The 26,292-nt window shown below is 41.7% G+C and overlaps 1 protein-coding gene and 1 non-coding gene across 2 annotated transcripts in view; both read right to left on the bottom strand.

Moving 5' to 3' along the window:
- Positions 1-26,292, bottom strand: part of ETV5 (ETS variant transcription factor 5) — a 61,270-nt gene that overhangs the window by 16,689 nt on the left and 18,289 nt on the right. The window contains exons 6-9 of the mRNA XM_043594662.1: positions 16,109-16,238; positions 14,905-15,192; positions 2,847-3,106; positions 768-827 (exon numbers count right to left, since the gene is read on the bottom strand). Coding sequence (XP_043450597.1) covers positions 768-827; positions 2,847-3,106; positions 14,905-15,192; positions 16,109-16,238 — 738 coding nt within the window. The remainder of the gene's footprint in view (positions 1-767; positions 828-2,846; positions 3,107-14,904; positions 15,193-16,108; positions 16,239-26,292) is intronic.
- LOC122492444 lies at positions 22,363-22,465 on the bottom strand. The gene has a single exon (XR_006299631.1). It is a non-coding gene; the product is annotated as a U6 spliceosomal RNA (small nuclear RNA).

Raw genomic sequence — 26,292 nt, 5'->3', positions numbered from 1 at the left:
GGCTCTGGGCTGATGGCTCAGAGCCTGGAGCCTGTTTCCGATTCTGTGTCTCCCTCTCTCTCTGCCCCTCCCCCGTTCATGCTCTGTCTCTCTCCCAAAAATAAATAAACGTTGAAAAAAAATTTTTTTTTAAAACTTGAGAGCCCATCAGGATCACCAGGAGGGCCTGTCACAACACAGAATCCTGGACTCCAGCCCTGAAGCCTCTGATTCCATTTTGGTGGGGGGGGGGGGGGGGAGCAGGTCCTGAGAACCTGCGTTTCTAACAAATCCCAGGTGAAGCTCATGCTATGGGTTTGGGGAATCACACTGCTCTAGGTATTTGAAGACAGATATATATGACAAAAAACAAGACAAACTTCTGTGGAAAATGTTTTAAGAAAAAAACCCATTTCCTGTTTAAGTGTCCAGAGAAGAAGTCCTAAACCCACCATCTCAAGTTGTGACGTAGTTCCCAGTTCCAGTTTAGGCCAATAATGTTATATATACAGCCATATAAAACCTCCTTGAATGGAAATGTGGAAACCAGCTTGGTTTACTTTTTCTTCATGTTATTCCATAAACTCCTAAAAGTTAGAGTCCTTACTATTGAAACTGATGGTGGCGCTCACTGTGTTCAGGAGCGTGCCTCAAGATAACTGAAGATTACCATCAATTAGCTCCCATTTTCATGACTTAAGAAAGGCTTAACCTCTGATCTCACATCTGAGCCTGGAAGCTGAGCATGTTAAGCTTCCTTGAATATTATTTTAAAAAGCATTACTTGCCTTCATGGTTGCTGGAGAAATACCCCCCTCTGATATAGGACGACTGGCAGTTAGGCACTTCTGAAAGAGAAACAGACACACACGTTGTCAATAGTTTCTGCAGGTGAATCAGCATATGGGTTGAACTGCAGCTCTCCAGTAAGGCCCCCTAAAGCTTCCCCTACCCCAAGGTCATGTCTTTTTGGTCCTGTCCTAGGAAAGAGGTACCACCCTAATAAGTAACATGGGGAACACTGTCACCCACCATTTGAAAGTAGGACTCTTGACTCCTAATCAAGAGAACTAGGAGGGAAAAACAATGCTTCATTCTCATAACATTTTGGAAATTTGCTAACACAGTTAATGGTAGAAAAAGAAACTGGCTATCAAAAGGCCAAGCTTGGCCTTCTGTTTCTAACTGACTTGGGAGCTTTGGGGTTTGGAGAGGGAGGAGGGGTGCTTTAGATCTTCCCTAATTTGCCCCCCTTTACAGCGGATGGTCACATTCAATTCTACTCTAATGGGTGAAGGTGCTTTTTAGGCCCAAGAGATGAGGGGATTTGAGGTTAGGAAGCTAGGACAAGAGCTGGCAGGAGGGAGGGGATTGTAGTTTGCAAGTACATTTCCCCATGTTGGAGCTGGTAGAATCAAACCCATGCTCAAGTGAACTCTTCTTCAAGCATTACATTATCAAGGTGTCTATGGAGAGGAAAGCTGGTGAGCTGAGTTGTGCCCAGTTGGGACACACAAATTACAGATATGGTAACATCTGCTGAATGTCTTGAATTCAGGGATAGTCTGGGGTGAAAAACTCATCAGGACAGATTAAAAGGTCAACCCCAAAGGAAAAATGTTGCTGGTCATGCCTGCTCCTGAGAAAAATACATCAAAGCCTTCAGAAGGAAAGCCCAGTGGGAATTTTATAAGCTATCAATACCTATACACTTGATTTTTTTTTTTTATCATAAAGCAACAGATGTCTGCCTTCTGTCTACCTCCCCAGGCTTTCTCATAACCCAATTCTGCCTGAATTAATCAATCTACATATTATCTCCCAGAAGGCCAAGAGCAAATTCTATATCCTATTCCATTTGCAAAAACCATTCAAATACATACTGCCCCACCCCTCCCCAGAGCCTTCAAGAAAAACACCCATGGAAAAGGCTGAAAACCCACCCACCACCCTCAAATTCCCTTAGCACCAACTGCAAGAAAAGAGTGAAAAAGTTTAAGCAATTTCTGAAGGAAGAGGAAAAGAGGAGGAGGAAACAGTTTCTAAATGTGCAAACTGTGGAATTCCCACCCTCCTCTCCCCTAATGACCTCATTTAATGTGTCTGGCCTGTAAAGTATGTAGTTAGTGAGTAGTGTGGGGGGTGGCAGGGGGAAAGCTCCCAAGTACAGCTTAAACTTCCTGATATGCTTCCATTTCTAGACGAGAGGTCCCATAACCAGACAACGGGTGCCCTAAGTGCCCTAACATGTTACCTCTCCCCATGTACACCAGCAGCCTCTGAAGGTTACCAGGAACTTCCCCCAATGAAAGCACTGCAACAGGGCAGTGAATCCCACGAAGCAATCAAGACCACCTTTTCCATGGTGCACCCAGCACTCTGTACTGCTATGTCACCCCAGGTGTGTTCTCAGAGTACCATTCATTCCAAGAACAGAAAGAATCCCACCCTCCATGTGGACCCTTTTCCTTATGCTCACACTGGGAGTTTATGAGTCTACTGTATTCAAAAAGAAATCCATGAAGCTAGGGGCAGGACTAAAACGCAGAAATGGTATTTCCTTTGTCCAGTGACCCTAAGATAAGGGGTCTTAAAAAGGGCATTGCCAAGACTGGAGCTTCAGTCTTGGACTCGGACGAGTACTCCCTACCACTTTTGAATGCCTCCTGCACTTCCTACCATCCGATGGCTTTTCTGTTTTGTTCTGTATCTGGTTATGCATCAACAAGTCTGCTTCACTAGCTCCTAAGTTCTTAGAGGGTGATTTTTATAAAATGATTCCCTAACGGCCCTGCACACAGAAGACAATACCGACCAGACAGATAAATGAGAGAATGAAGAAAGGAGTGGCATGATTTTATGCTAACCTGAATCAACGCAGTAATCCCGGGGCTCCTGCTTGATGCCCATTGGTGACTGGAACCCATGTGTTGGGGGGCCTGGCATGCCTGGGACCCCATGTTCATAGAGTGGATCATGGTATTCTTGTTTGAATCCCTGAGGGGGTGGGGGAGCTGCAGGGACAATAGGTTCGGACATTTGCCGGTGGTAATTGGGGCGATTATCTCCAGGAACTCCTGACTGAGGAGGGAAGGGGTGGCAGGGTTCAGACAGTTGTCTCTGAAATCTGTAAGAAGAAAGTAGTTACAGTTTTTAACTAGGAACATGATAAATACCTACTATGATTTAGCACTGGGAATTAGAAGTTCAGACACCCTCTTCCCAAAATTATACGGCATATTTCAGACTTCTTGAGTAAGGGAGTGGCAAAAAAGCAATCAAAGCAATGACATGGTAGCCTCTTATCTCCCATGCATGTTTATTTCATGCACAGTCTATCTGTACAGTTGGGCCAGATTATGTACCTAAATATATCAGACCACTTATCTGCAAACAGTACTAACATATACATATGTTTACTAGTTCATTCATTCTTTCCCCTGTAGACAGAACTCAATTTTAAAGACCAAAGAGTACAAATTCACCACTTAGGAAATGTAATTTAAAAATCCCATTCATAATAGCAATCAAAAACATAAAACCTCAGGGATAATCAGGAAATGTGTAAGCCATATAAGAATAAAAACCTTAAACCTGGGGGTACCTGGGTGGCTCAATCAGTTAACCATCTACCTTTGGCTCAGGTCAGGATCTCACAGTTCGTGATTTTGAACCCTGCTTCTGATTCTCTGCCCCTCCCCTGCTTGCATGTTCTCTCTCTCTCTCTCTCAAAATTAATAATAAAAACCTTTAAAAAAAAACCCTTAAAACTATTTTTGGAGGAAAAGAAAGAAAATTTAATTAAAGAGGAAATATTTAGGATTTTGAAGCCATTGGTTCCCTGAAAATTATTCTGTAAAAGCAATGCCTTCCCAAAATCAACCGGACAAAATGATTCTAAACTTTATTTAAAATATTAAATAATTGTTGAAAAGAAATAATGATTTTCTATTTCTATTAGATATTCACAACTTTTGTAAAATTGCAATAATTAAAACAGTAATACAAGGAATGAAAGATAGGCATATCAAAGGAACTGAATGTGAAGTCATAAAATGTCGAGTGTATTCTAAAATCTAGTACTTGCTAAAGTTTTAGCATTTCAAATTAATGGTGGAAAAGTTAGATCCTGTTTTATACCATATGTCAAAACCAACTTCATATGGATTCAAGATTTCAATGTGAAACCTTAGTGGTAGAGTAAATATATATATGAAAATATATGATCTTGGAGTGAGGGAAAACCTTTCTACACATCATACCAACAGCAGAAATCATCAAGATAAATATGGATATTCCTCATTGTATAAATCTCTATAGTTCAAAAAACACCACAAACAAAATAAAAAGAAAACAAACTGAAGAAAACATCTGTAACAGTCAGAAAATACCAGAAAAAATAAACAAAACCCAAACTAAAACAAGCTGGGGAAAAGTCTCTAACAGATACAGCACTGTTAAATTTGTTGACAGAAGCAGCCTTTAAAAATCAGTAAAGAATGAATATCCTAAGGCGCCTGGGTGGCTCAGTTGGTCGAGTGTCTGGCTTCAGCTCAGGTCATGATCTCGTGGTTGATGAGTTTGAGCCCGAGCCCCGTGTCGGGCTCTGGGCTGACAGCTCAGAGTCTGGAGCCTGCTTCAGATTCTGTCTCCCTCTCTGTTTCTGCCCCTTCCCCGCTCACGCTCTGTCTCTTTCTATCTCAAATACAAATGAACATTAAAAAAAAATTATGAATATCCTGGTAGAAAAAAATGGGTTAAGAATACAAATAGGAAAATCAGTAAAGAAGAAATACTAATGATCATAAACAAACAAAAGGTTCAAGTTCATTAGTAATTGAAAATGTACTAAGAGAGAACAGGTTTGTCCTGGTTACTTGGAGGATGAACAGGCAGCTAATAAATCTGTGCCTGGCACATAAAAAGCGCCGTAGCTAAAAGGATGGGCACCAATGTGGCTCAGTACATTATGACATGGCTACTCAGTTGAAAGCAACAAATATGATGTAACATACAAATATGTAAGAACCTGGAAAGGTATTTTTGATATATTGTGAAAAAGTACGAAGAACATCAAATTTTTGCAAAAATAAAAGTACTTACGAAAAAAAAAAGTATTTGTGGTGTCATACAAAATCCCGGGAAGAGCTGCACCTAAATGTGTGAATACTGCTTATCTTTGGTTGATTATGATTTTAGGTGATTTTTTTTGTTCATCTACAATTTAATAAATATGATTATTTTATAGTAAGACAGAACCATAAAACGCTTTTATTCTTAATTGAATATCATAACATCCTTTAGCTGTCGGAGGGACGCCTGGGTGGCTCAGGTCGGTTAAGCGTCTGACTTTGGCCCAGGTCATGACCTCACGGTTTGTGGGTCGGAGCCCTGCGTCTGGCTCTGTGCTCACAGTGCAGAGCCTGCTTCAGATTCTGTGTCTCCCTCTCTCTCTGCCCCTGCCCCGCCTGTGCTCTCTCTCTCTCTCTCAAAAATAAACAAACATTCAAAAATTAGAAAAATTATTAAGAAAATACCCTTTAGCTGTCAGAAAAATCTGAAATGGTGCCAACTGGCCTTTCTTTGTTGGAAAGGCAGTGCAGTCAAAAGGAAAAGTGACAGAGGGCAGATTTTCTTGGCTTCAGTTTCCTCCTCTGTAACATGGGGGTGTATCAGCCACCAAAATGCTGCTGGAACGATGAAATAAAATCATGCCTACAGAGCCTGGTTTCTGCCACAGCCATACGCACTGACACACTGGTGTAGACTTCAGCGGGGCCGGTGTAGAAGTCAGAGAGCATAACCCTCGAAGAGAGATGTCAGTCCATGAAATACGTATTAAGGCACTCATCCATGTGTTTAAGGAAAAGCATTTCTGAATATATGCCCTCAGGTAGAAAGCAGAAGCCAAGGTTCAGGGAAAAATAAAAAACTGAGACCTAATTTCACTGGTATTTAAAAAATCAACAATAGAATCCTGTCATATTAAGGCCTCCCTCCAAATTTAGCTTGAACCCTATTAATAGTTTTCCTGAGATAATTTAAACTTGATTTGAATCAATCTGTGGCAACAGGTGGCCAACAGATTTGTAGAACATCAAGATTTGAAATCCTTAACTGAAGAGATCAGGATGCATATAAAACATCGTTTAGATCGGGGTTTAGCATGGCACTCACTCTGTGTGACTCCTTACTACCTTACCAAAAGCAGCACCGGAAGATCACGTCACAACATGAAGACCACCAAACAATTTTACAAATACCTGTCCTTTCATCCCAGACACCAAAGGCATCAGGATTTGTCTGGCCAATATATGAAGCAAGCTTTACAAACTACGGAAGCTTCGGCGGGCTGAGAGCCTTTCACCGGGGCGCCGACTGCATTGCGGTGCAACTTCATCAGGAATGCGGATTTTCAAGGTTGCTGTTATTTAAGGAAACCTTCCATGGTCTTTGAAGAAGTGCAAGTTTGAAACCCGGGTTTAGGCTTGACATTTAGAACACAGGGCCCAGCAGCACACTGCAAACCTGAAATTTCTGAAGCAAATTCTGAAGAAGTGGGCAGAAGAGAAAGCTGAAGATACTCTCAAGGCCTTATTTTTATCAGGTACCAAACCTACTGCTATCAGGAAGGAACAGTAACAGGGGCACGTCTTCCACATTCTCTCCTCTCTGCCACCATCTTCGCACCTTCAAAGGTGACCTCCACAAGTCACTTCCTTTGATGGCGCCGAGAGGGCACAGAACCGCTCAGTTCTGTAACCAGAGCCTCTGCTGGCAGGCCTAAGCCCTTCCCTTCCTCTCGGTGCCTATCTTCTCAGCTTCCAGAATGAAACTTTAGAGTCGGCCTGGTGTGGTCCCTTCAGGAAAAGGTACTTCCATATGGGCACCAGCCAGCAGCCCCTGTCCCTCCCCCAAGCTGCACTTGAATGGTGCACGGTGCTTAAGGGCCTGGGATCTGCAGAACAGAGTCTATAATTGGGATGGTTCAGGCCGGGTTTGTTTTGAGGGAGTGGCAGTGGCAAAGGGGATCTTAAGGGTAGGTCACGGAACCAACATACTTGGAGAAAGATTCTCTCAGAGCTTGCTGTTGATAATGGCTTTTATTTGCAGAGATGAGTAAAGTAATTCCGTTCTTGTCCTTAAAATACATCCCGTGAACTTTACTCACTGCCCTTCATTTGAACCCCTTCCCCTTTCCGCAATCCTTTTGAAGTATCTAAGAATGTGTTGTATATATAATACAGCAATGACAAAGATGCCTCTTGTTTACTGAGGCAGGCAATCATTTTCAATGAAGAGGCAGCTTGGTTCCTAACAAACCCCTTCTCCTGCTCACCCCCCTCTCCCCCCTTCCTCCCCCAACCCGTCATCCCAAGAGAACTCCCCAGGCTGTGGTGAACTCACAGTTGGGGAGCAAAAGGAGATTTCTGACTATTGGGTGAGCTTAAATTCAATAGGTTACGGATTAAGGCTTTTTCAGTGCCAGTTTATTTAAAGAAACAGTTATTTATTTATTTGTCAGATTTATATAGCGCCTTTCCTCCCAAGAGCTCACCCACGCTACCAACATTTGGTTTACGTTATGAAAACCGTTAGATGCTTTTTCTGCATTTCCTTTTCGGTTTCTGCTGCCAACACACAGAGTAAACACAATGCTTAGAGGAAGAAAGGAGAAAAGTGTGGATCTGATGAAGGCTACACAGTGGCTATGGGTGCCAGGTAAAGTAGCCATGGTTCAGAGGCCAGCTGGGAGAGGATACATAAAGTCGGCCAAGAAACCAATACCATGTACTTAACGTTTCCATTTAGGCTAAGAGAAGATACAACAGGAAAGCAGCAGAGCTGGGTAAGAGGCTGTGGCTGTGAAGGCAGAAGATCCTGGGCTGAAATCCAATCTTTACCACTTATTGGCTGTGTGACCTTGGGTGAGTTATATAACCGCTCTGAGCCTCATTTTCCTTGTCAATAAAGTAAGGACAACCCGGATACCTCTCCAAAGGTCTGTTGTAAAGATTACATAAACCAATGCATGAAACCACCCCTGGCACACTGTTAAGTTCTCAATATACACTACCTTCAAACACCACCATCAACTGCCCCATCTCATCCCCCAACCCCCAATAAACTAAATTCAGAAGCTATACAAATGTAAGGGGAGATCTTAAGGAACTGGGAGAAAACTATCACACGCACATAACAGAGTCCACTAGCTGCCTACCCAAAATCCATTCTCCTTTCTCACAATGAAAGTGCTGATTTTCATTCACATTTATTTCACACTAATGTTTATTTTCCTGCCATAAACCAAGAGCCAGACACTGTTGCAAAACAAAACTCAAACACTCCCTAAAAGCACAGCACAGAACTCTGCAAAAGCTCTCAGGGCTCTGTGAGGTCTGTCAGCACTGTGTACACGCAAACTGGACCATCTAAACTGTGATAAAACATTGATGGAGGAGGAACAAAATATGCCCTTTAAAGGCCTGGATGTTTGTCTGGTTTCCCAACATCAAACATGCAAGAAGGAAGGTGATGGAAATACAAGATGTCCCCAGAGTATCAGCTGCCGAAAGTATTAGTTTTATATGTACAACACTAATAAGTCTGACGATGAAAAGATTATAGCTAAAGGGAGTTTCACCCGTTAAAAACCTAGCATCGACCGATGAAGCATCAGAAGTTCCTAGGTTGTGGTATCTGTATCATTTTAGGAAGATTCCTTTAATAGCTTTCTTTATGGATTATAAAAGCAATCTTTAAAAAGTAAAAGTGTCATAGAAGCTAGCATTTATTGAGTACCTTCTCTGTGCCAGTATGATTTCATTTAACCCACCCAATGTTTCTATGTGGGAAGTTATCTACTCTTCTTCCATTTTCACATGAAGAAACCCAAAGCTTAGACAATTTAAGTGCCTGCCTGAGGTCATACAGATAGGAAACAGCAGAGCTCCCAGGACTCAATCCCAGGCCTAACTCCGGAGCCCATACTGTTTCTATAACTGCTTTTAAATACTCCCTTGATGGTATTTAAACAAAAATCATATAGTCCAGACAGCTAGAAAACTCCCATGTTTGGAAATTAAGAAATATATTTTTAAAGAACTACAGGATTGAGAGAAAAAAAATAGAAAACACTTAGAACTGAGCTTTTAAATCAAATCAGAATTAATTTAAGTCAGGACTTGTGGTATGCAGCTGAAGCAGGACTTGGGTAGGGAAATCAAATAACTGGTTATCCAAATCAGGACATTTTGGGGAGTAAAAAGGAAAGGTAGGAGTAGTGACTTCCAGATAAGGCATAAACCATATTGACCTGGGAAAAACTGAATGTATGGTCACCCCAGCCTTAGGAGAAGTTTTATTTGGTTCTGTGTTTATACTATAAAGACAAAAAGCTAAGAAATTAACGAGTGAATCATCCAACCAAAGCAGTTAGGAAAAGAAAAACAGTAAACTGAAAGAAAGTAGAAATAATATAATTATTTTCGTAAGAGCTGAGAGAAATCAATGAAATAGAAAACATCTAATAGAGAGGATGAGCAAAACTGAAGCTGATTTGTTGAAAAGACAAATGATATTGTCTGCCAAGGACTAACTAGAGATTTCACGGCAATTAATTTTAAAACTCACACCAAATGGAAAATTTCCCAGAAAAAGTAATTTATTAAATTCACTCAACTAAATAGAAATTCAGAGCAGGACTAGAAAAGTGAAGACGCTTAACCAGTAATTAAAAATCTTCCCATAAAGAAAATACCAGGCCCAAATGGTTTACTGGTAAATTCTTCCAAAAATTCAAGGAATAAAAAAATCCAATTTCACATGCGCTATTCTAGTATACATTAAAAGGGGGACACCCTCTACTTATCTGATGAAAATTACTTTAATGTTAAAACCCAACAAGGATAATACAAGAAAGGAAAATTATACATTATCCTCAATCATAGGTAGTGATGCACAAGTCCTAAATACAGGGGCACCTAGCTCAGTCAGTTGAGCGTCTGACTTCAGCTCAGGTCATGATCTCGAGGTTCGCGAGGTTAAGCCCCGTGTCAGGCTCTGTGCTGGCAGGAGCCTGGAACCTGCTTTGGATTCTGTGTCTCCCTTACTCTCTGTCCCTCTCCGATTTGCACTCTGTCTCTATCTAAAATAGATAAAACATTAAAAAATTTTTAAGAAGTCCTAAATACCATACTGGAATACAAAGTCCAGCGATGTTAAAAAAGGTAACCCATAACCAGTAAGTTGGGTTTATCACACGAATACAATGCTGGTTGCATATAAACCAGTGTAACTCACCACATTAAGAAATGGAAGGAGAAAATTCATTTGATCAGGTCAACAGAGGCAGAAAAAATGATCAAATTCAATATCCATTCATATTAAAAACTGAGTAAACGAAGAATACAAGGAAATTTCCTTTAGCTTGACAAAAGGTAACAACAACAACAACAACAAAACCTATAGTAAACACGGTGAAATGCTACAAACAAGCCCTCTTAAGATTCAGAACTACAAACACCCCACACTGTAACCATCAGAAGTACATTATTCAGCCTGTCAAAGAAGGTTCCATTAAGCATCTCAGAGCCTCAGTTTCGGATCCCAAAGTGAATGTGTGCTGCCATACATAACATGCTATTAACAGCCGTGTGTGGAGAGGAGATGCGTCAGACACATTCACTTCATTCCAGGCCAGGCTACAAATATGACTCACAGTCAAGTTCCTCCCTCTCTAAAAACTACAAAATCTAAAGGACAAAAATGAATGGCAATTTATTGGGGATGGACTTTAAGAGGGGAAGTACAAACAGCAGAAAGACTTGAGTATATTAAACATAGCGTCTTCAGGGAATGAGTAGTTATCTATCAAATCACAATTCCAGAACACTTAAGCTCATTCCTTTAAGCTTTGAAACCTTGATCAGAACCACTGAGGGAGAGAACTTTCTCAAACGGGTTAGGCGATTTGCTCTTCTAGAAGATGCTGTGCCTAACTGACCCTTTCTTGAGGACTTGGGAGCACTCTATCAGTTTCAGCAGGATAGCCTATTACAACACTGATGCCTCTGGGGAACATCAAGAAGCGGGGGATTCTTCCACTAGCAGTACTCTCTTAAATGTTGTGCTTCTTGATGCTGGGTGAGAGAGCAGGGTATCCCAAAATTCTTCGATGATAAATTTCCTAGTAGAGCCCTTTCTTTTTAAAATTTTTTTTTTAACGTTTATTTATTTTTGAGACACAGAGAGACAGAGCATGAACGGGGGAGGGGCAGAGAGAGAGGGAGACACAGAATCGGAAACAGGCTCCAGGCTCTGAGCCATCAGGCCAGAGCCCGACGTGGGGCTTGAACTCACGGACCGCAAGATCGTGACCTGAGCTGAAGTCGGACGCTCAACCGACTGCGCCACCCAGGCGCCCCCTAGTGGAGCCCTTTCAATGGAATTGTGGGGACTCCTTCACCTTGAGTTGTAATGAGAAATGGTATATAACGAAGGACAAAATCATACCTGACCGGTACAATGGGTATATAAGGTAGGAACATTTTCTAAATTCTTCCACCTAGCCCATGTAAACATCATAAACAGTATGATGAAAAAACTTTTTGAGATCAGGATGGCTGAACAAAAAACACACCCACTCTTTAAGGAGCGGCTGGTCTTTAAGGATAAATGGAACATGTCTCAACATGCCAAATTACATGGTTTGTTTTTTTTTTTTTCCCTCCTTGTCGGGGAGGAAATCACAAATATAAATCATGGCTTCCAAACACAGTATTTATCTTCTAAAAATAACTTATGAGTTGTGAAGAATTATATACTAAGAGCATTCAGAAAATTAAGAATATACTTTTGCCTAGATTATGTTGTTTAAAGTATAATCCTAGCAAACTGCTATCACTATCAATAAACATACACTGAGGACAAGTAAGATACCAGGCCAAGAAGGGTCTAAAGCATGGTTTTTAAACCTCAAAAAGTTTATTCAACTGCAGAGATAAGGCATACTGTGAGCAAAACAAAAAAGATACCTGTCACAACATGAGTTTAGATAAGTGAAGTAGGAATTTAGTAGGATTTTGTAATTTAAGACATGGATAAAGTTCTGGCAGTGAGCAACGCTCCCCCCCCGCCCCCCCCCCCCCGCCATCATAACCAAAACAAATGGTGCAGTTATGAATTAATGTTTTGGTTTCTAAATGTAGGCCCTTGTATTTGGCTATGTGACCATTAGGAAGTCCCTTAGCTGCTCTGAGGCCTAATATTCTTATCTATGAAATAGTGTATTTCATTCTGCTCTGTTACAGGACTGTTAATAAAAAGCTCAAATAAGACCGTAGTTCCTTCTATCCTGCAAAATGCCATATATTTTTGTTAGGGGGTTACTTTTGAAGTAATATTGCTTAAATAAAAAGCTAGCAAAGAGTAAACTACAAAAAAACGTAATCTACCCCATTTCAGGCAGGCGTAACAATTATTAGAGGTGGGATTATTAAGCTTGTTCTCACATACACGCAATTATTGTTACTTTTACAAAATCAGACCAGAGATTTTAGTTTGCCTCATTTTCTGTGTGCTCTCCAGTATCTACAAGCAAAATCATTTGCCACATTTCTGATGTATTTTGCATCACACAAATATCACATGGACACCCCCGTTAATAACAGACAAGGGCAAGAGAACAAAATTCAGAGTACTGGGTACCTGACGCTTAAGGAAAAGGTGGGGTGGAGTAAGAATGGGGGCAGAAGAGACAGCCGGATAGTGATTTCTCCAAGTGGGACAGTGAAGTATCCAGGCTATGCCCCAGACACACCAAACTCAAAATCAAGGGTGGAGTGAGGAATTTGCATCTTGAGTAATTCCACGGGAACTCCTGCACCCTTGCAACTTTGCAACTACAGTGCCCTGGGGTAGAAGACTAACTGCCTCAGTGGTGCTTTTACTTCGTCGATTTAGGACTTTGCCCTTCACCCCAGTTCTCTCAAGGATCTCTGTACCCGCCCAGTGTGTGCAAGGTCTTTTTATTCTAGACCCATATTCCCAATGGCAGCGGGTAGGGGAGGTAAATCCAAGACGGACAGGCAAAGTTCAGGGAGGAATCCCCCCTAAAAAGAAACACCTGGTTTCTGGTCCCTGCCTCTGTCTCTTTGGACCCCTGAGGGAAGACACTCCTACATCTCAGGGATCAAACCTCCCCCTTGTGGGAGGGGGCCGGGTAGCCTGGTGACAAACCTGTCTGCCGGGGCTGTGGGAGGACAAACATTGTCCTTACACAAGCCCCCTGGATAAGAAACAGGGATTGAGGGGGGACTATGAATCAAAGAGATTTAACATGAAATAATTTCCCCTTACACGTGGTAGAACGTTTGTTTAAGTATTTCAAATACCAAATCTAATGCTCCACCTCATCCCTCCTCCTTACTTAATAATCCCTGCAGACACACCAGGAAGATACTGTTTAAAAACACAACACCAAAAAAAAACTATTGAAATAAAAATGGTGTCCAGGCCTGAGTTTACCAACTGGCAGGCCTGCAGAGTGATTCTGCCCACAGGGAGGTTTTGTTTAGTCTGCAGAGAGTTGCTGTTGTTTTTAATTTGAGTTAGTTGCCAACCTAAAAAGAAAAACCACACAACCTGGGGTTTTTACACAAAAATCCACATTTCCAAATTCTCCTGAAGAAGTGCAAGGCTGTTAACAAGGTAATAAACTGGCAACACTTCGTGGTGGCTGTCTCCTTCAGATGGGCTCTCTACTGAAACCAGGGCCCTCTGCTGAGCCAGTCCCCCAGTCAGCGCTCGCCCCCTGGGGCCCTATGTATCATCAGCGTTCACGGCTCTTGGCCTCACGAGGGGACTAAAGACTAACCAGGCAAATTATGTAGTTCTTTAGGGTGACTTTCACAGCAGGGGCGGGGAAGGGGATCAGAACCAAACAAGAACGCTTGCTTTTTTTCTGTATTTCATCTAGAAATAAAGTGACCCTCAAACAAATTTTGGGAGGCATTTGGGTTGGACCAGGCCTGGGGAGGGTATACTCTTCCCTCCTCCCTCTCCTGCCCCTCACCTCCACACCCACACGAGGCAGAACAAGAAAGACAGAAAGGAAAGGCAATGGTCACCATCTTGCAACCCCTGGTAACATCCTCACTGATGACTCTTCACCTATATACACCCCAGAGAGACTTGAAAGAAAGAAAAAGACAGGTCCCGGAACACCCTATGTAAAGGAGGGCCGCACGCATCCACAAAATTCTAGAATACCCTAATAAAGGACTTACAAGGCTGGGACCTAAAACATTAAGTTTGATGTTTGCAGGTAGGTTACCTCCCTACTGGAGTTTGTTCGACAAATGAATGACTCTGATGCCTCAACTTTCTTATTAGGAATGTAGAACTACCTACCTGGAATGAAACCAGGAGATTTCTATCTCAAAAGTAGGTAATTACAGATAAGGTCTTTAGCTAATTCCCTGTTAAAATGTGTTAAAATCAGATGAGTGATAATACCTTTTACAATTCAGCAACCTTCTATAATACGCAAGTAAAATGTTAATAAAGTATTTATGGGTAGCATAAACCAAGGCTCAATTCTAGTAGGCAGGATCCAATGAGGAGCCAGGAGACTTGCCCTCAGGGAGGGTCAGCAGGTTGTGTATCCTGGTCAAGCCACTCTGCTTCTACCTCCATAATGGGGGGGACAGTACTAATGATCTCTCCCTTATCTACTTCATAAATCATTCGGAGTGCCTCAAGAACAGGTCATATTCATATTATCATTCATCTTACCTCACAAGGGGCTTCGATGCACTGAGATCTTTAGAGGGACCTGGTAAATAGGACTATCTGCTTCCTCTCTCCCCACAGGGCAAAGGGGAGGCGATGGAGGCAGTGAAAGCAGCTCAGATCAGTACCCACCTCTGTTCCGACGGATACTGGTTTTCAGGCATCATCTTTGGCATCTGCAGGGGCTGATGGGGTGGCCGGGGGACCGCAAAGGTTTGCTGCTGTGGTCCAGGTTCAGGAAGCGAATGAGGGGCGGGGGCGGGGCCCACACCTTGTACCGGGCCAGCTGCAGGGGCATGTGCAGAGGTGGGCAGAGTTGCCTGAGGTGGGGGAAATAGGGAGTTCTGATGGGTGGGTGACAGGGGGGTGGTGGGAGGGGTTAATGGCTTGAACCCAGAGGGAGGCTTCCTATCATAGGCACTGTAAACAGAAAAAGAGAAGGAACCGTTAAGCTGCAATGAAGCCATTAGCATGGTCACCAGATCCAGCAGAACAGCTAGGCTAGGTTGCAGTCCATGTTGCCAGGAAATGACAGCATTAACATAGTTAAATTGCTGGCAGCCCCGAGGGAATATTTGTACCTCTGAAAAGTGACAAACACACTGCGTCACAGGGACTTGTTTAACACTTCTAGTGATTCTTCTCAAAGATAATTTTAGCCTCTGCTTCCGGTTTCCTTTTTCCCCCTTCTAACAGAATTCTCCATGTATGCGTGTGTAGGGATGGATGGGTGGGAGAGGGGAGAGTTTTTGCTCTGGGAGGTTTCTGGCCCACTCTCCCAAGTATTCCAGGGTTCCCAGGAACTAGTCAGAATCTCTGTTGCAGATAAATTTCTGCTGTAACATCACTTGAATTAACGACTCTTCTCCCCGTTTCAGGCAGATCTATGTTTATCTTCTAGAGCAAAGAATGATTTAAAATTAAAGCCTCATTCCTGGGGCCTGGATATTCCTAAGTAAAGGGCACAAGCCTTGGGACTTTTTCATATATTCTGATTTGAAGATTACTTCTTTGGTGCTTAAAGTTCACATTAACATATGATAGACATGAAGAAGTATATATTCCCTCCCTAGAAGCCACAGATCAAATATCCCAGTATTCAAGGTTCTTTCCCTTAGGAGGGCTCAGTACCCCATGAACTCAGTTCCCCCATGGAGCCAGTTTAGCAGTTTTGCTTTTTATGTGCAGCACAAAGGCCCCATTTGGACTGGCCTACACTAGGGGATTACGTTGCCGTGAAAGACCAGGAACGCTACGCTGAGTGTCTGCTGAATAGTACTTGAAACGGTCGGCCCGACGGCTCCTTTCTGGCCAGCCTCGCTCTGGCTCCACTTACCAATAGCTGTAGAGGCACTTTTCTCCATAGTTAGCACCGAGAGCCTGCTCATGGCTACAGGACGACAGCTCACAGGAGGGGCTGTGCAGCTCCCGTTTGATCTTGGTTGGAGGTGGGGCATGAAGCACCACTGCAATCAGAAGAGGGACGAGGGGGGAACGGAGAGAGGACAGCCGATTAACAGGGAGCACAAAGCTTCCTTCTGCAAACCCTGGAACTAGCTGATTGTTCTTGGGAGTCAGGTCAAGTCTCATGCCAGAGAAAGCCAAACGCTTAAACACAGAGCCTTCCATCTAAAACCAATGAAAAGTTCTGTAAAGTCACAATTCAACATCATTTTGAATAGCCATGTCTTTCCCCCCAATTTCTTTGGTGTTGGGTCTGCTTCCCAGAGGCTTTGAAATCCTTAAAAATTCCTGCAGGTGATGGTTCGTCAAGAAAAATGCAGGTGTGAGAGAATACCAAGAGTTGCAGACAGGAAGAATTTTGTTTCCAAAAAGGGCAAAAGAGCCAAAAATACATCGGTGGACATTCCACATTAGCTTATCAGAGGCTTGAGACTGCCCTGGCAAACACATTTCTTACTCAGAGGCATATAAATTAAATATATGACTTTTTAAAAGTCCTTCCTAGAGCGGCTTTAAATATCAGCTCTGAGTAAGAAATACTCAACTTTAAGGGCATTTCAAAAAATTTAAAAGCAAAGGAAGACAACAATGGACTAAACCATGATCTAGGAAAGGCTAACTGCATAAGGACAAGTCCTGGAAACCTTCATGCTTTGTGCTCATGTCTGCTCTGTGCCTTTCCTACCGACCAACCAGGAAGGGCAGGTTTCATAACCAATCCTTTGAGATAAGTGCCAATTACTTTTCCAAAACTGACGAAATGATACACAGAGCTCTTGCGTAATGTTTGGAAGTCAAGGGCGTGTTCCATATGTGATTCTGAGAGGACAAATTGTTTAAAATCGAGATGACTTACATGGTAGCAAAATGAAACAAAATAACACCAGGTTTTCCCTTTCTGTCTTATCTAGGAGCCAAGTCATTTTACAGAGGGCATTTTACCCAAGGTAGAAGGACAAACTCTAAAAGACGCTACACCATGGGGGATGCCTTCTTCTACCGAGGAGTTAGAATCGCTGTTCTCTGTCCAGCTATCTTGAAGGGTGGGGGAGGAGTTAAGTTTTGTGCCGGCTCCTCTCCAGTGTATCAAAGGTCTCATTAGATAGCTAACCACAGTCCGTGCCCTGGTGACCCACTTAAATTTCTGTATGACTCAGGGCTTACTCCTAATATACTTTCAGGTGTTTGGTTAATTCTTAGTGATTATATTAGGCAGAATGAGCGTAGTGAGCATCTGTTTTCTTCTGCTAAGACTGAACAATCTTCTGGCCAACTGATTTCTCAGGTGCCTTCTCCAACCCCAAATTTGGGTCTCAGAAGTAAGCAAATGAGACAGATGACTATCACAGATGATAAATTTATAAAGCAAAGTCCTGCCAATGACTGACTGGAAAGGATAGGTTTTTATCTTTCCTTTCCTACATAATGCCAACTGCTTTTCCTAAATACATGAAATAAGCTCGGAACTGTAAGATTATATTTAGAAGTCATAAGAGTCTCATGATTTTTTGATGGTGACATCATGGCAGCTACCCCTCAATTGTTATCAAATGTTTTTGGACATTTTAGACAGAAAATGACTAAGCTTATTGTTGTTAGAATGTTGTTAGTAAATGAAAAGGGAGAGTCAGACAACTTGACATAGAAAGCACTTCTTCCGGGTGCCTGGGTGGCTCAGTCGGTTAAGTGTCTCTTGATTTCAGCTTAGGTCATGATCTGGTTCATAAGTTTGAGCCCTGTGTTAAGCTCCACAGTGACAGCACGGAGCCTGCTTGGGATTCTCTCTCTCCCTTTCTCATTGGCCCTCCCACCCGCACACTCTCTCTCTCAAAATAAATAAACATTAAAAAAAAAGAGAAAAGACTATGTTAAAAAAAAAAACAACAAAGCACTTCTCCAATGCAGTGCATATTCTGGTGGTTCTCAGCACTGTCCCTTTGTCATTCGTCACCTTTCCTCTCATAAAGTTTTGGAAAAGTAATAAGGAAAGGTGTTGATACCCCAGTGTAAACAAAAGTTACGTGTCCTTGAAAAGTCTACTTTTCTTTATCTAAAGAAAATCATTTATAATCACTATTTTACCTACGTTTAGAAAGTAAGCAATTATGGTATCACTCAATTTTCCTATTTAAGCTTTTGGAAATGTCTTGACATTTTCACAATGTTATTTAAAAAGTTACCAGATCTGCTGACGAGACTAACACCAGAGGATAAACCAGAGTTGTCCAGAAAGAAAAACTTTATAATGGCTTCAGGAACCATATATACCCATTTTAAAAGAGAATCTAAACTGCCAGCTAGGTCTAATGTCTTGATTTCTTCAAATCCAGTGTGTATCATATCATTTTGCCTGCAAAATATATGATACTTTTTACTACCCTCAAATTGTCTTCTACCTGAAATCTTATGTTCTCTACACAAAGGCAGAGTTCAAGAAATATTTGATGAGTGCTCTGGTCTGAATGTTTGTGTTCCCCGCCCCCTCCCAAGTTCCTATGTTGAAATCCTAATCCCCAATGTGGTGGTATTAGGAAGAGGGCTTTGGGGAGATGATTAGGTCATGAGGGTAGAGCCATGTGAGGACAAAACGAGAAGAGAGCCTTCACCCCACCATGCCGGCACCCTGATCTCAAACTTCCTGCCTCCAGAACTTGAGAAATAAATTTATGTTGTTTATGTTACCCTGTCCGTGGTGTTTTATTACAGCGGCCTGAATGGACTAAGACATTGAGCGACTGAATGGATTATGTTTCCAATGAATTCTTAACCTTGAAGGCTGGGACTCCATTTCCCCTACAAGGCAAAGCAGTGTTAGTCATAAATATTTTTTCCCCAGGAATGAACCATTCGAAAGAGAGAAAAGAATGTGGAACACGGCCAGAGTGAGATTTAAAGTTTCTCAGATCCCTGACAAGAAAATCATTAGGGGCCGTTGGAGTGGTAAGGAAGAAGGCTCAGCTCTCTACAGGGACCAGGGGATGTGTGAAGGAACCTAATTATGGCATGCATTAGTCAGAGATAGTGGTGTATTTAAAGCAGGAACTTAGAAGCCCAAGCAATGCTCCTTGCTTTCAGTCTGTTCCCTCCTTTGTAAAATGAGATATGTGATGCTGCCTTGAGAAATAAAATGGCACAGCACCTTGCAGATGGTGCAATGATGTTGTGTATTAATACACTGTGCTTTCAAAAATAGAGTATTTAACTTCGCACAGGCAACTTACTAAACGATGACAGAGACCCAGGACTACAAAGCATGGTAATGAATTGGAATTTAAAAAGATCATGAACTCCTAAGGAAATTGGAAAATAAATGCCAAAAAAGTTGAGTATGTAAGTTGATAAACATTTTCTACAATTTAAAACTCTGAGTTTAAGCTCAGAGTTATAGAAGATGGGCCCATAAAGCCAATGGTGCCCTGACAAATATTCCTGGTGAGTATGGAACATATTCATTGTTATAAATATTTCATTATTCATTCATTCATTCATTCATTCATTCATTCAATCATCCATTCATCCATTCACTGAGCATATTCTATGAGTCAAGCATCCTGGAGATGCTGAGGACAGGACGGTATGCCCAACAAACATGGCCCTTTCTTCATGGCATGTACAATTTTGTGAGGAATCTGACTTTTAGCATCATCTCATAGATGCGTGTATAGTTAGACCTCACAGGGCCTCACAGTTCACTTCATTCAGGCCCCTACATTTATAAGGACACTGAGACCCAAAGGAATTACAGTAATTGTTCAAGGTCTTGGAGCTTCTGCTATTAGAGAAGAGAGGAAGCAAGAGCTTCTGTCATTTCGGTAATCTACTGCACTGACAGAAATGGGAGACATTTCACTCCTCCACTTTGTACATTAAAAATAGAGTACATAAACCTTTTTTCAACAAAAACAAAAATATCACATTACACCTGGTTGAAAGAAAGTATTCTAGAACAAAGAAAAAAATGAGTAAGAACAAACCTCTGGAAAAGAACAAGGTAGACAGATCAAGACAGAGGCAGCCACATAGACTCCTTAGGATTTACTTTGCACCGAACTGCTCCTACATACATTATTTTATTTGATCTTCCCAACCCAGTGAGAAAGCTACTTCCAGTGTCCCCTCTTTATAGATGAGAAAACCCAGACTCAAAAGGGTAAGTAATCTGTCACAGTCTCGTAGCTGTAAGTGGTCAGGATTCCTACCTAAACACTGCTTAGTGTTCTACCACATTGCCTCCTAGAGGGAATCTGAGAGAAAAAGACTAAATCAAAAAGGAATTAAAAGGAATAGGGAAAGAGATGGAGAAGAAAGACAACACCAGAGAAGAGAGTGGAAGAATACTTTCTGCCAACTCTCAGGGTCTGTATCCTCATGTTTACTCTGCATTCTTCAGCTGGAGGGACACCTGATAACACCTGCATCCACTCGACTCACACCTTCCCTCTCCCGAGGCCACTAAAATGCCCAGAATCCCTCCCCCACTCCTACTGGCAACCAACATTTCTTGACTCCAGTAGCCTTTACTTATTATCAGTCCTTGCCTCCCACTCTACCTAAAAGATCTCATTCTCCCTTCTATATTCCAGTTGGCCAATATCTTCTGCTTATTTAGACAACTGCAGGAACTTTGGAGACCTGGTATCTTCCACAGTCAGTCACTGACTGGCCAGATAACACATTGCTACCATGGATACCATTTCTCTCCCCAAATGTCTTGTCCCTCCTGCAACTGACTCTAGACAATGCCCTCTCAATGCCACGTGTGAGGCAAGAACACTTTGGACTATCTGTACTCCTACTGGAGTATAAGAACTCTGTTAAGGATCCATGCACAAATATACATGGAATATTTATATATCCCATATAAATATGGGATTTATACCTCTGCTTGTCAGGGGTAGGAAAGACAAGGACGGCTATCTGATTAGATTTAAGCCCACATCTGTGGATATGCACCATAAAGTACAGTGTATTGCTTTGTAGACCAGCACAACACCATTTTAAATTTAGATATTATAGTTCACAGACCAATCAACTTAACTTATTAGAAAACTCCTTGGGACATTTTTCTGACACAGTGATCAAAAATCAGGCCTGATCCTGGGGCACCTGAGTGGCTCAGTCGGTTAAGCATCTGACTTCAGCTCAGGTCATGATCTTGGAGTTCATGAGTTCCTGCCCCACATCGGGCTCTGTGCTGAGAGCTCAGAGCCTGGATGGAGCTTGCTTTGGTTTCTGTGTCTCCCTCTCTCTCTTCCCCTCCCCCATTCTTTCTCTCTCTCTGTCAAAAATAAACAAACATTAAAAAAAATTTTTTAAAAAAATCTGGCCTGATCCTAGCCAATGCAATAAGTCAAGAAAAATAAATAAAAGGCAAAAGGATTAGAAAGGAAAAATATAACTGTCATTATTCACAGAGGGCCTAATTGGGTATGTAGAAAATATAAAAGTATCCACAAAATAGAAGAATCAATAGGCTAATTTATGAAGATGATTGGCAACAAGGCTAATGTGAAAAAGAACTATTTCTGTAGACCTATGAAATCTAAAAAGTAAATTTATAATAGCAACAAATAACATCAAATACCTGGGAACACATCTAATAAAAGACATGTAGGATGTCTCAGCTGAAAACTACAAAACCCAAGAAAATCACAGAATTCTCCATAAATGGAGGACTATATCATGTTCATGGGTTGGAAAGCGTAATATTATAGAGATATCAATTCTTCCCAAATTTATCTATAGGCTCAATGTAACCCCAAACTAAACCTCAGCACTACCCAGAAATGAGAATAAAGAAATTACAACTACATGGACAACATGGAATCTCACAAATATGTTGAGTGAGAGCCAGACACAAAAGATTTAGGCACCATTCAAAAGGAGATAGAACCAATATACGGTGTTTAAAATCAGGATCGAGGTTACTCTGAGGGTAGTGCCTATTCAGGGGCCACAAGGGGTCTTGTATTCTGAGAAGCTTTCTGGGTCCTGATCCAAATGCTTGTACAGCTTGTCAAACTGTACTCTTACGATTGCTCTACATTATTTCAAGTCAGTTTCTTTTTTTTAATTAAGTATTAGAATTCTAATACCAGGATTGTTCACATACAGTGTTATTTTAGGAAAAATATGGAACGCTTCATGAGTTTGTGTGTCATCCTTGCACAGGGGCTGTGCTGATCTTCTCTGTATCGTTCCAAGTTTAGTATGTGTGTTGAAGTGAGACCAAGTTCCTCATTTTTAAAGAGAGCAGCCCTGTTAAACAGCATCATTGAGTTAATACTTATGAAGATTTCTCAAATTTTAAAAAATCTTTATTCTGTGAGGGTAGAGAAGCAGTCTTCCAAAGAAATAGCCCAATTGTTTTAAAATAGAAAAAAATAGACAAACTGGCCCATTCAAGAGAAATAATAATTCCCTCTGCTGACAAAATCTGTTTCCTGCCCACAAGTACAGGCTTGTGGACTCTGTCCAAGGGAGCTACCCCATGCCAGTGCTGGCAGTGAACTTCACTATTACAGCACATACGATCAAAACAAAGGAAAACACTTTTGTTGAATGTTATGATGAACGACAGTTTGATTCAAAATGAATTTCTTTTTTTAAGAAAGACAAAACCCACCTCGTCTAATAAGCCTTTCCTCTAGTGTTTCATAATCATCCAAGTTTCAATTTGCCACTGACTTTGTTGTGAATACATGTAACATTTAGGTAGTTGCTGAGTGTTAAAGAAATTGCCAATCAGTTACACTGCAGTCTGGGTGGGGTGGGGCGAAGACTAGTTGTTTCTCCTGCTTCACACACAGGCTTTGCCCACCGTCCCCTGGTAATCGTCATTCAGGTTTTGCTTTGGGGTTTTCCTCCTCCCTTCTTCAGTTTCAATACCTTCATCTGGGGCAGACTAATCTTTCCCAAATCAGCTGTGCAGGCCTGCCCTTGGGGGAGGACCTTATTTGGTCACACTCGACAGCCACGATCTTCTTACTTCACATGGAAAGTTGTGTCTCATGACGGAAGTTGACCAGAATACCAACACCTGCCTCCAAATGGCATGTCCACGAGGCTGTGTCTGAGGTGGCTAGCCTATGTCTCTCGAGCCTCTCAGAGCCCTTCTGAACAAACGTGATGCGGAACATAGTCGTGGTCAGAGACTTCTCGAGATTCCAGAGTCGTAATCCTAAAGTGAAGGTCTATTCTTAAGCTTACTACTCTCTTTGCCGCTGGATTTAGGTCACTGTTCCTCACTTAGACCACTACCATCCCACTTCACTTCCCTCCACAGAAAGGAAATATGTACTGTTTAGTTCAAGAATGGGGGCGGGGGGTGGAGAGAGCCCAAGACGTCTGCCCATACTGTTCTTCGGTTACAGCAGTGAGTGGAGCATGAGGAAAGAAGGCAGAGGGAAAGACCATCAAGCAGAAGGACATGTGAGTATGAAAAGGACACTGGTCAAATAGAACCAAAGAAGCCACCCAGAAAGAGCAAGTGTGATCTCTTCTCTTCTCATTTACCCTCTACTTGTCAGAGTACCCTACTGGCAAAGACCAGAGGGCTTTAAGTCACCAGATGTAGTGTCCCTTGGGACCTGTGGTTTGAACAGCACAACAAAGCCAACAGGCCTACTTTCCAATATACCGTTGCCTTTCCTTAGCTCTCGCCTTTTCTGGACAAATTTTGAGACAAAGCGCAAATAGCTAGTTCTAAGAAAAAAAAGATTAGATACAATTAGGCTTAGTTTTTATATTCTACCATATTACCAGAAGAGGTCAGAAAGAGGTCTTTATTTTAGGGCTGAGTAGATTAAAAATTCATTTCAAGCATAAAATATATTCCTAATGTCTCAATATTCTTTGTAATTGCTATCGCAGTCCTGGTGAATGACAAGGACAGGAGATAATACCCTGTTCTGGGAACCGAGAAGGTTTAAGGCAGATAAAGTAAGTGGGTAAGTTCTGGCACTTCAAAAGAGCATCTGGAAAAGGAGATGCCTTTTGGATTTCCAAACCAAATAAAAAACATACTCAAACCCATTGTAATAGTTAACGTTAATTTTGCCCAGCAACGGTTTCCAAAAATAAAAATTTGAAATGTTATCAAATGCAGTTAGGGGGCACAAGATCCAAAAGCAGAATTGGAGGAGGTATGAGACAATGTGCTGTTTTCTTTCATATCTAACACAGCTAACCTTGGTAAGCATAAATTTAAAAACTGAATATAGTGAAAAATCATCCATAAATAGTAAAGTCAACTATTTAGTAAGCTGTGCTAAAAAATTTCAATGATTCCCTCCAAAGCCCTCTCCTCAAACACGCACAAGCTATCTCTGACCTAAGTATCTCCATCTGACTTGCTCTGTTCTTTTACCAGTATTTTAAAGTCAACACATGGGGCGCCTGGGTGGCGCAGTCGGTTAAGCGTCCGACTTCAGCTCAGGTCACGATCTTGCGGTCCATGAGTTCAAGCCCCGCATCAGGCTCTGGGCTGATGGCTCAGAGCCTGGGGCCTGCTTCCGATTCTGTGTCTCCTTCTCTCTCTGCCCCTCCCCCCTTCATGCTCTGTGTCTCTCTGTCTCAAAAATAAATAAACGTTAAAAAAAATTTTTTTAAGTCAACACAATAACATGGATATAAGAGTGAGAGAATCAGCACCCTATAGGACATTTCTGTGCCTCAGGCCAGCATTTCTATATGTTTGCATTTCTACATATCCTTTAAATGCACCCCCAAAAGTCAACAGCTAAAAAACAACTGTCTAGGGCCCTTCAAAAAAGGGTCAATGTTATGGGGGAAAAAGGGATAGACTGTTGTAAAGAAGATAAAAAAGACATAACAGTAAATACAATATACGATTCTTACTTGAATCCGAGAACAAAGCCAATGATAGTGTCAGCTAGAAAAGACATTTAAGGGACAACTGGGGAATTCTGAATATTACTGAATAAAAGTTAATTTTCTTAGGTTATGTAGAATATCGTTAATCTTTGAAGATGTACACTAAAGTATTTGGGGGTGAAATATTATGTCTACAACTTGCTTTTGAATGGTTCAGAAAGAAAAAAAAATCTATACACAGAGAAATGAAGCAAATACAGGAATATGTTTTGAAAATCAATCAATAAGACAGATATTATACCCCGTCTCCTCTGAGATACTCAGAGGAAAAAAACGCCTTTTTTTTTTTTTTTTTAATTTTTTCAACGTTTATTTATTTTTGGGACAGAGAGAGACAGAGCATGAACGGGGGAGGGGCAGAGAGAGAGGGAGACACAGAATCGGAAACAGGCTCCAGGCTCCGAGCCATCAGCCCAGAGCCCGACGCGGGGCTCGAACTCCCGGACTGTGAGATCGTGACCTGGCTGAAGTCGGACGCTTAACCCACTGCGCCACCCACGCGCCCCAAAAAACGCCTTTCTTATGGTTGACTAACAGGTCAAAAGTAGATGTGCTAAGAACTTCAAAACCATGCATTCACACATGAAGAAAGCCACCCTGGGCCCATTACCAAATTGGAAGGATACTATCCCGTTTATCCCTGACCATGTTTGGGTGATGCAGCCCAGGGAATCTAAAATTACACCAAGACAAATGTTGGTTACATTCTAACATCTAAGCCAGTAGTTCTCAAATACTTTTTTTGGCCTTGGTCTACTCAGGAGAAGAGAACACCCAAGAGAGGGTAAAATGAAAAGTGCCACTGCTATCATCATGACTATGGTCCACGGCCACCTCTACCACTGCCTGCGTAAAAAGACAGTAATTACACAAGTACAAAATATCAAAAAAAGTAAAATCTATCAGTAATTCCACATACACATTAATACATACATAATGGGAACTAAAACATATGCCCAACTCAAGACCACAAAGCATTCTTACTCCTTGTAAACACATGTAAATACATACGCACAACAGGTTTAGAACATTACCAGAACAGGTGGACAACTCCTTAGATTTTATCCCTAGAGTCCTCAAGAGGACACAATGTAGTCATCACCAATCTGTGAAGGTTGGGAGAATGAAAAAGAATTAAAGTTCTCTTCCTTGAGGTTCCTT

The sequence above is a fragment of the Prionailurus bengalensis genome, chromosome C2, assembly GCF_016509475.1.
Source record: "Prionailurus bengalensis isolate Pbe53 chromosome C2, Fcat_Pben_1.1_paternal_pri, whole genome shotgun sequence".
Taxonomy (NCBI): domain Eukaryota; kingdom Metazoa; phylum Chordata; class Mammalia; order Carnivora; family Felidae; genus Prionailurus; species Prionailurus bengalensis.
This window is presented reverse-complemented; position numbering and strand designations above follow the sequence as displayed.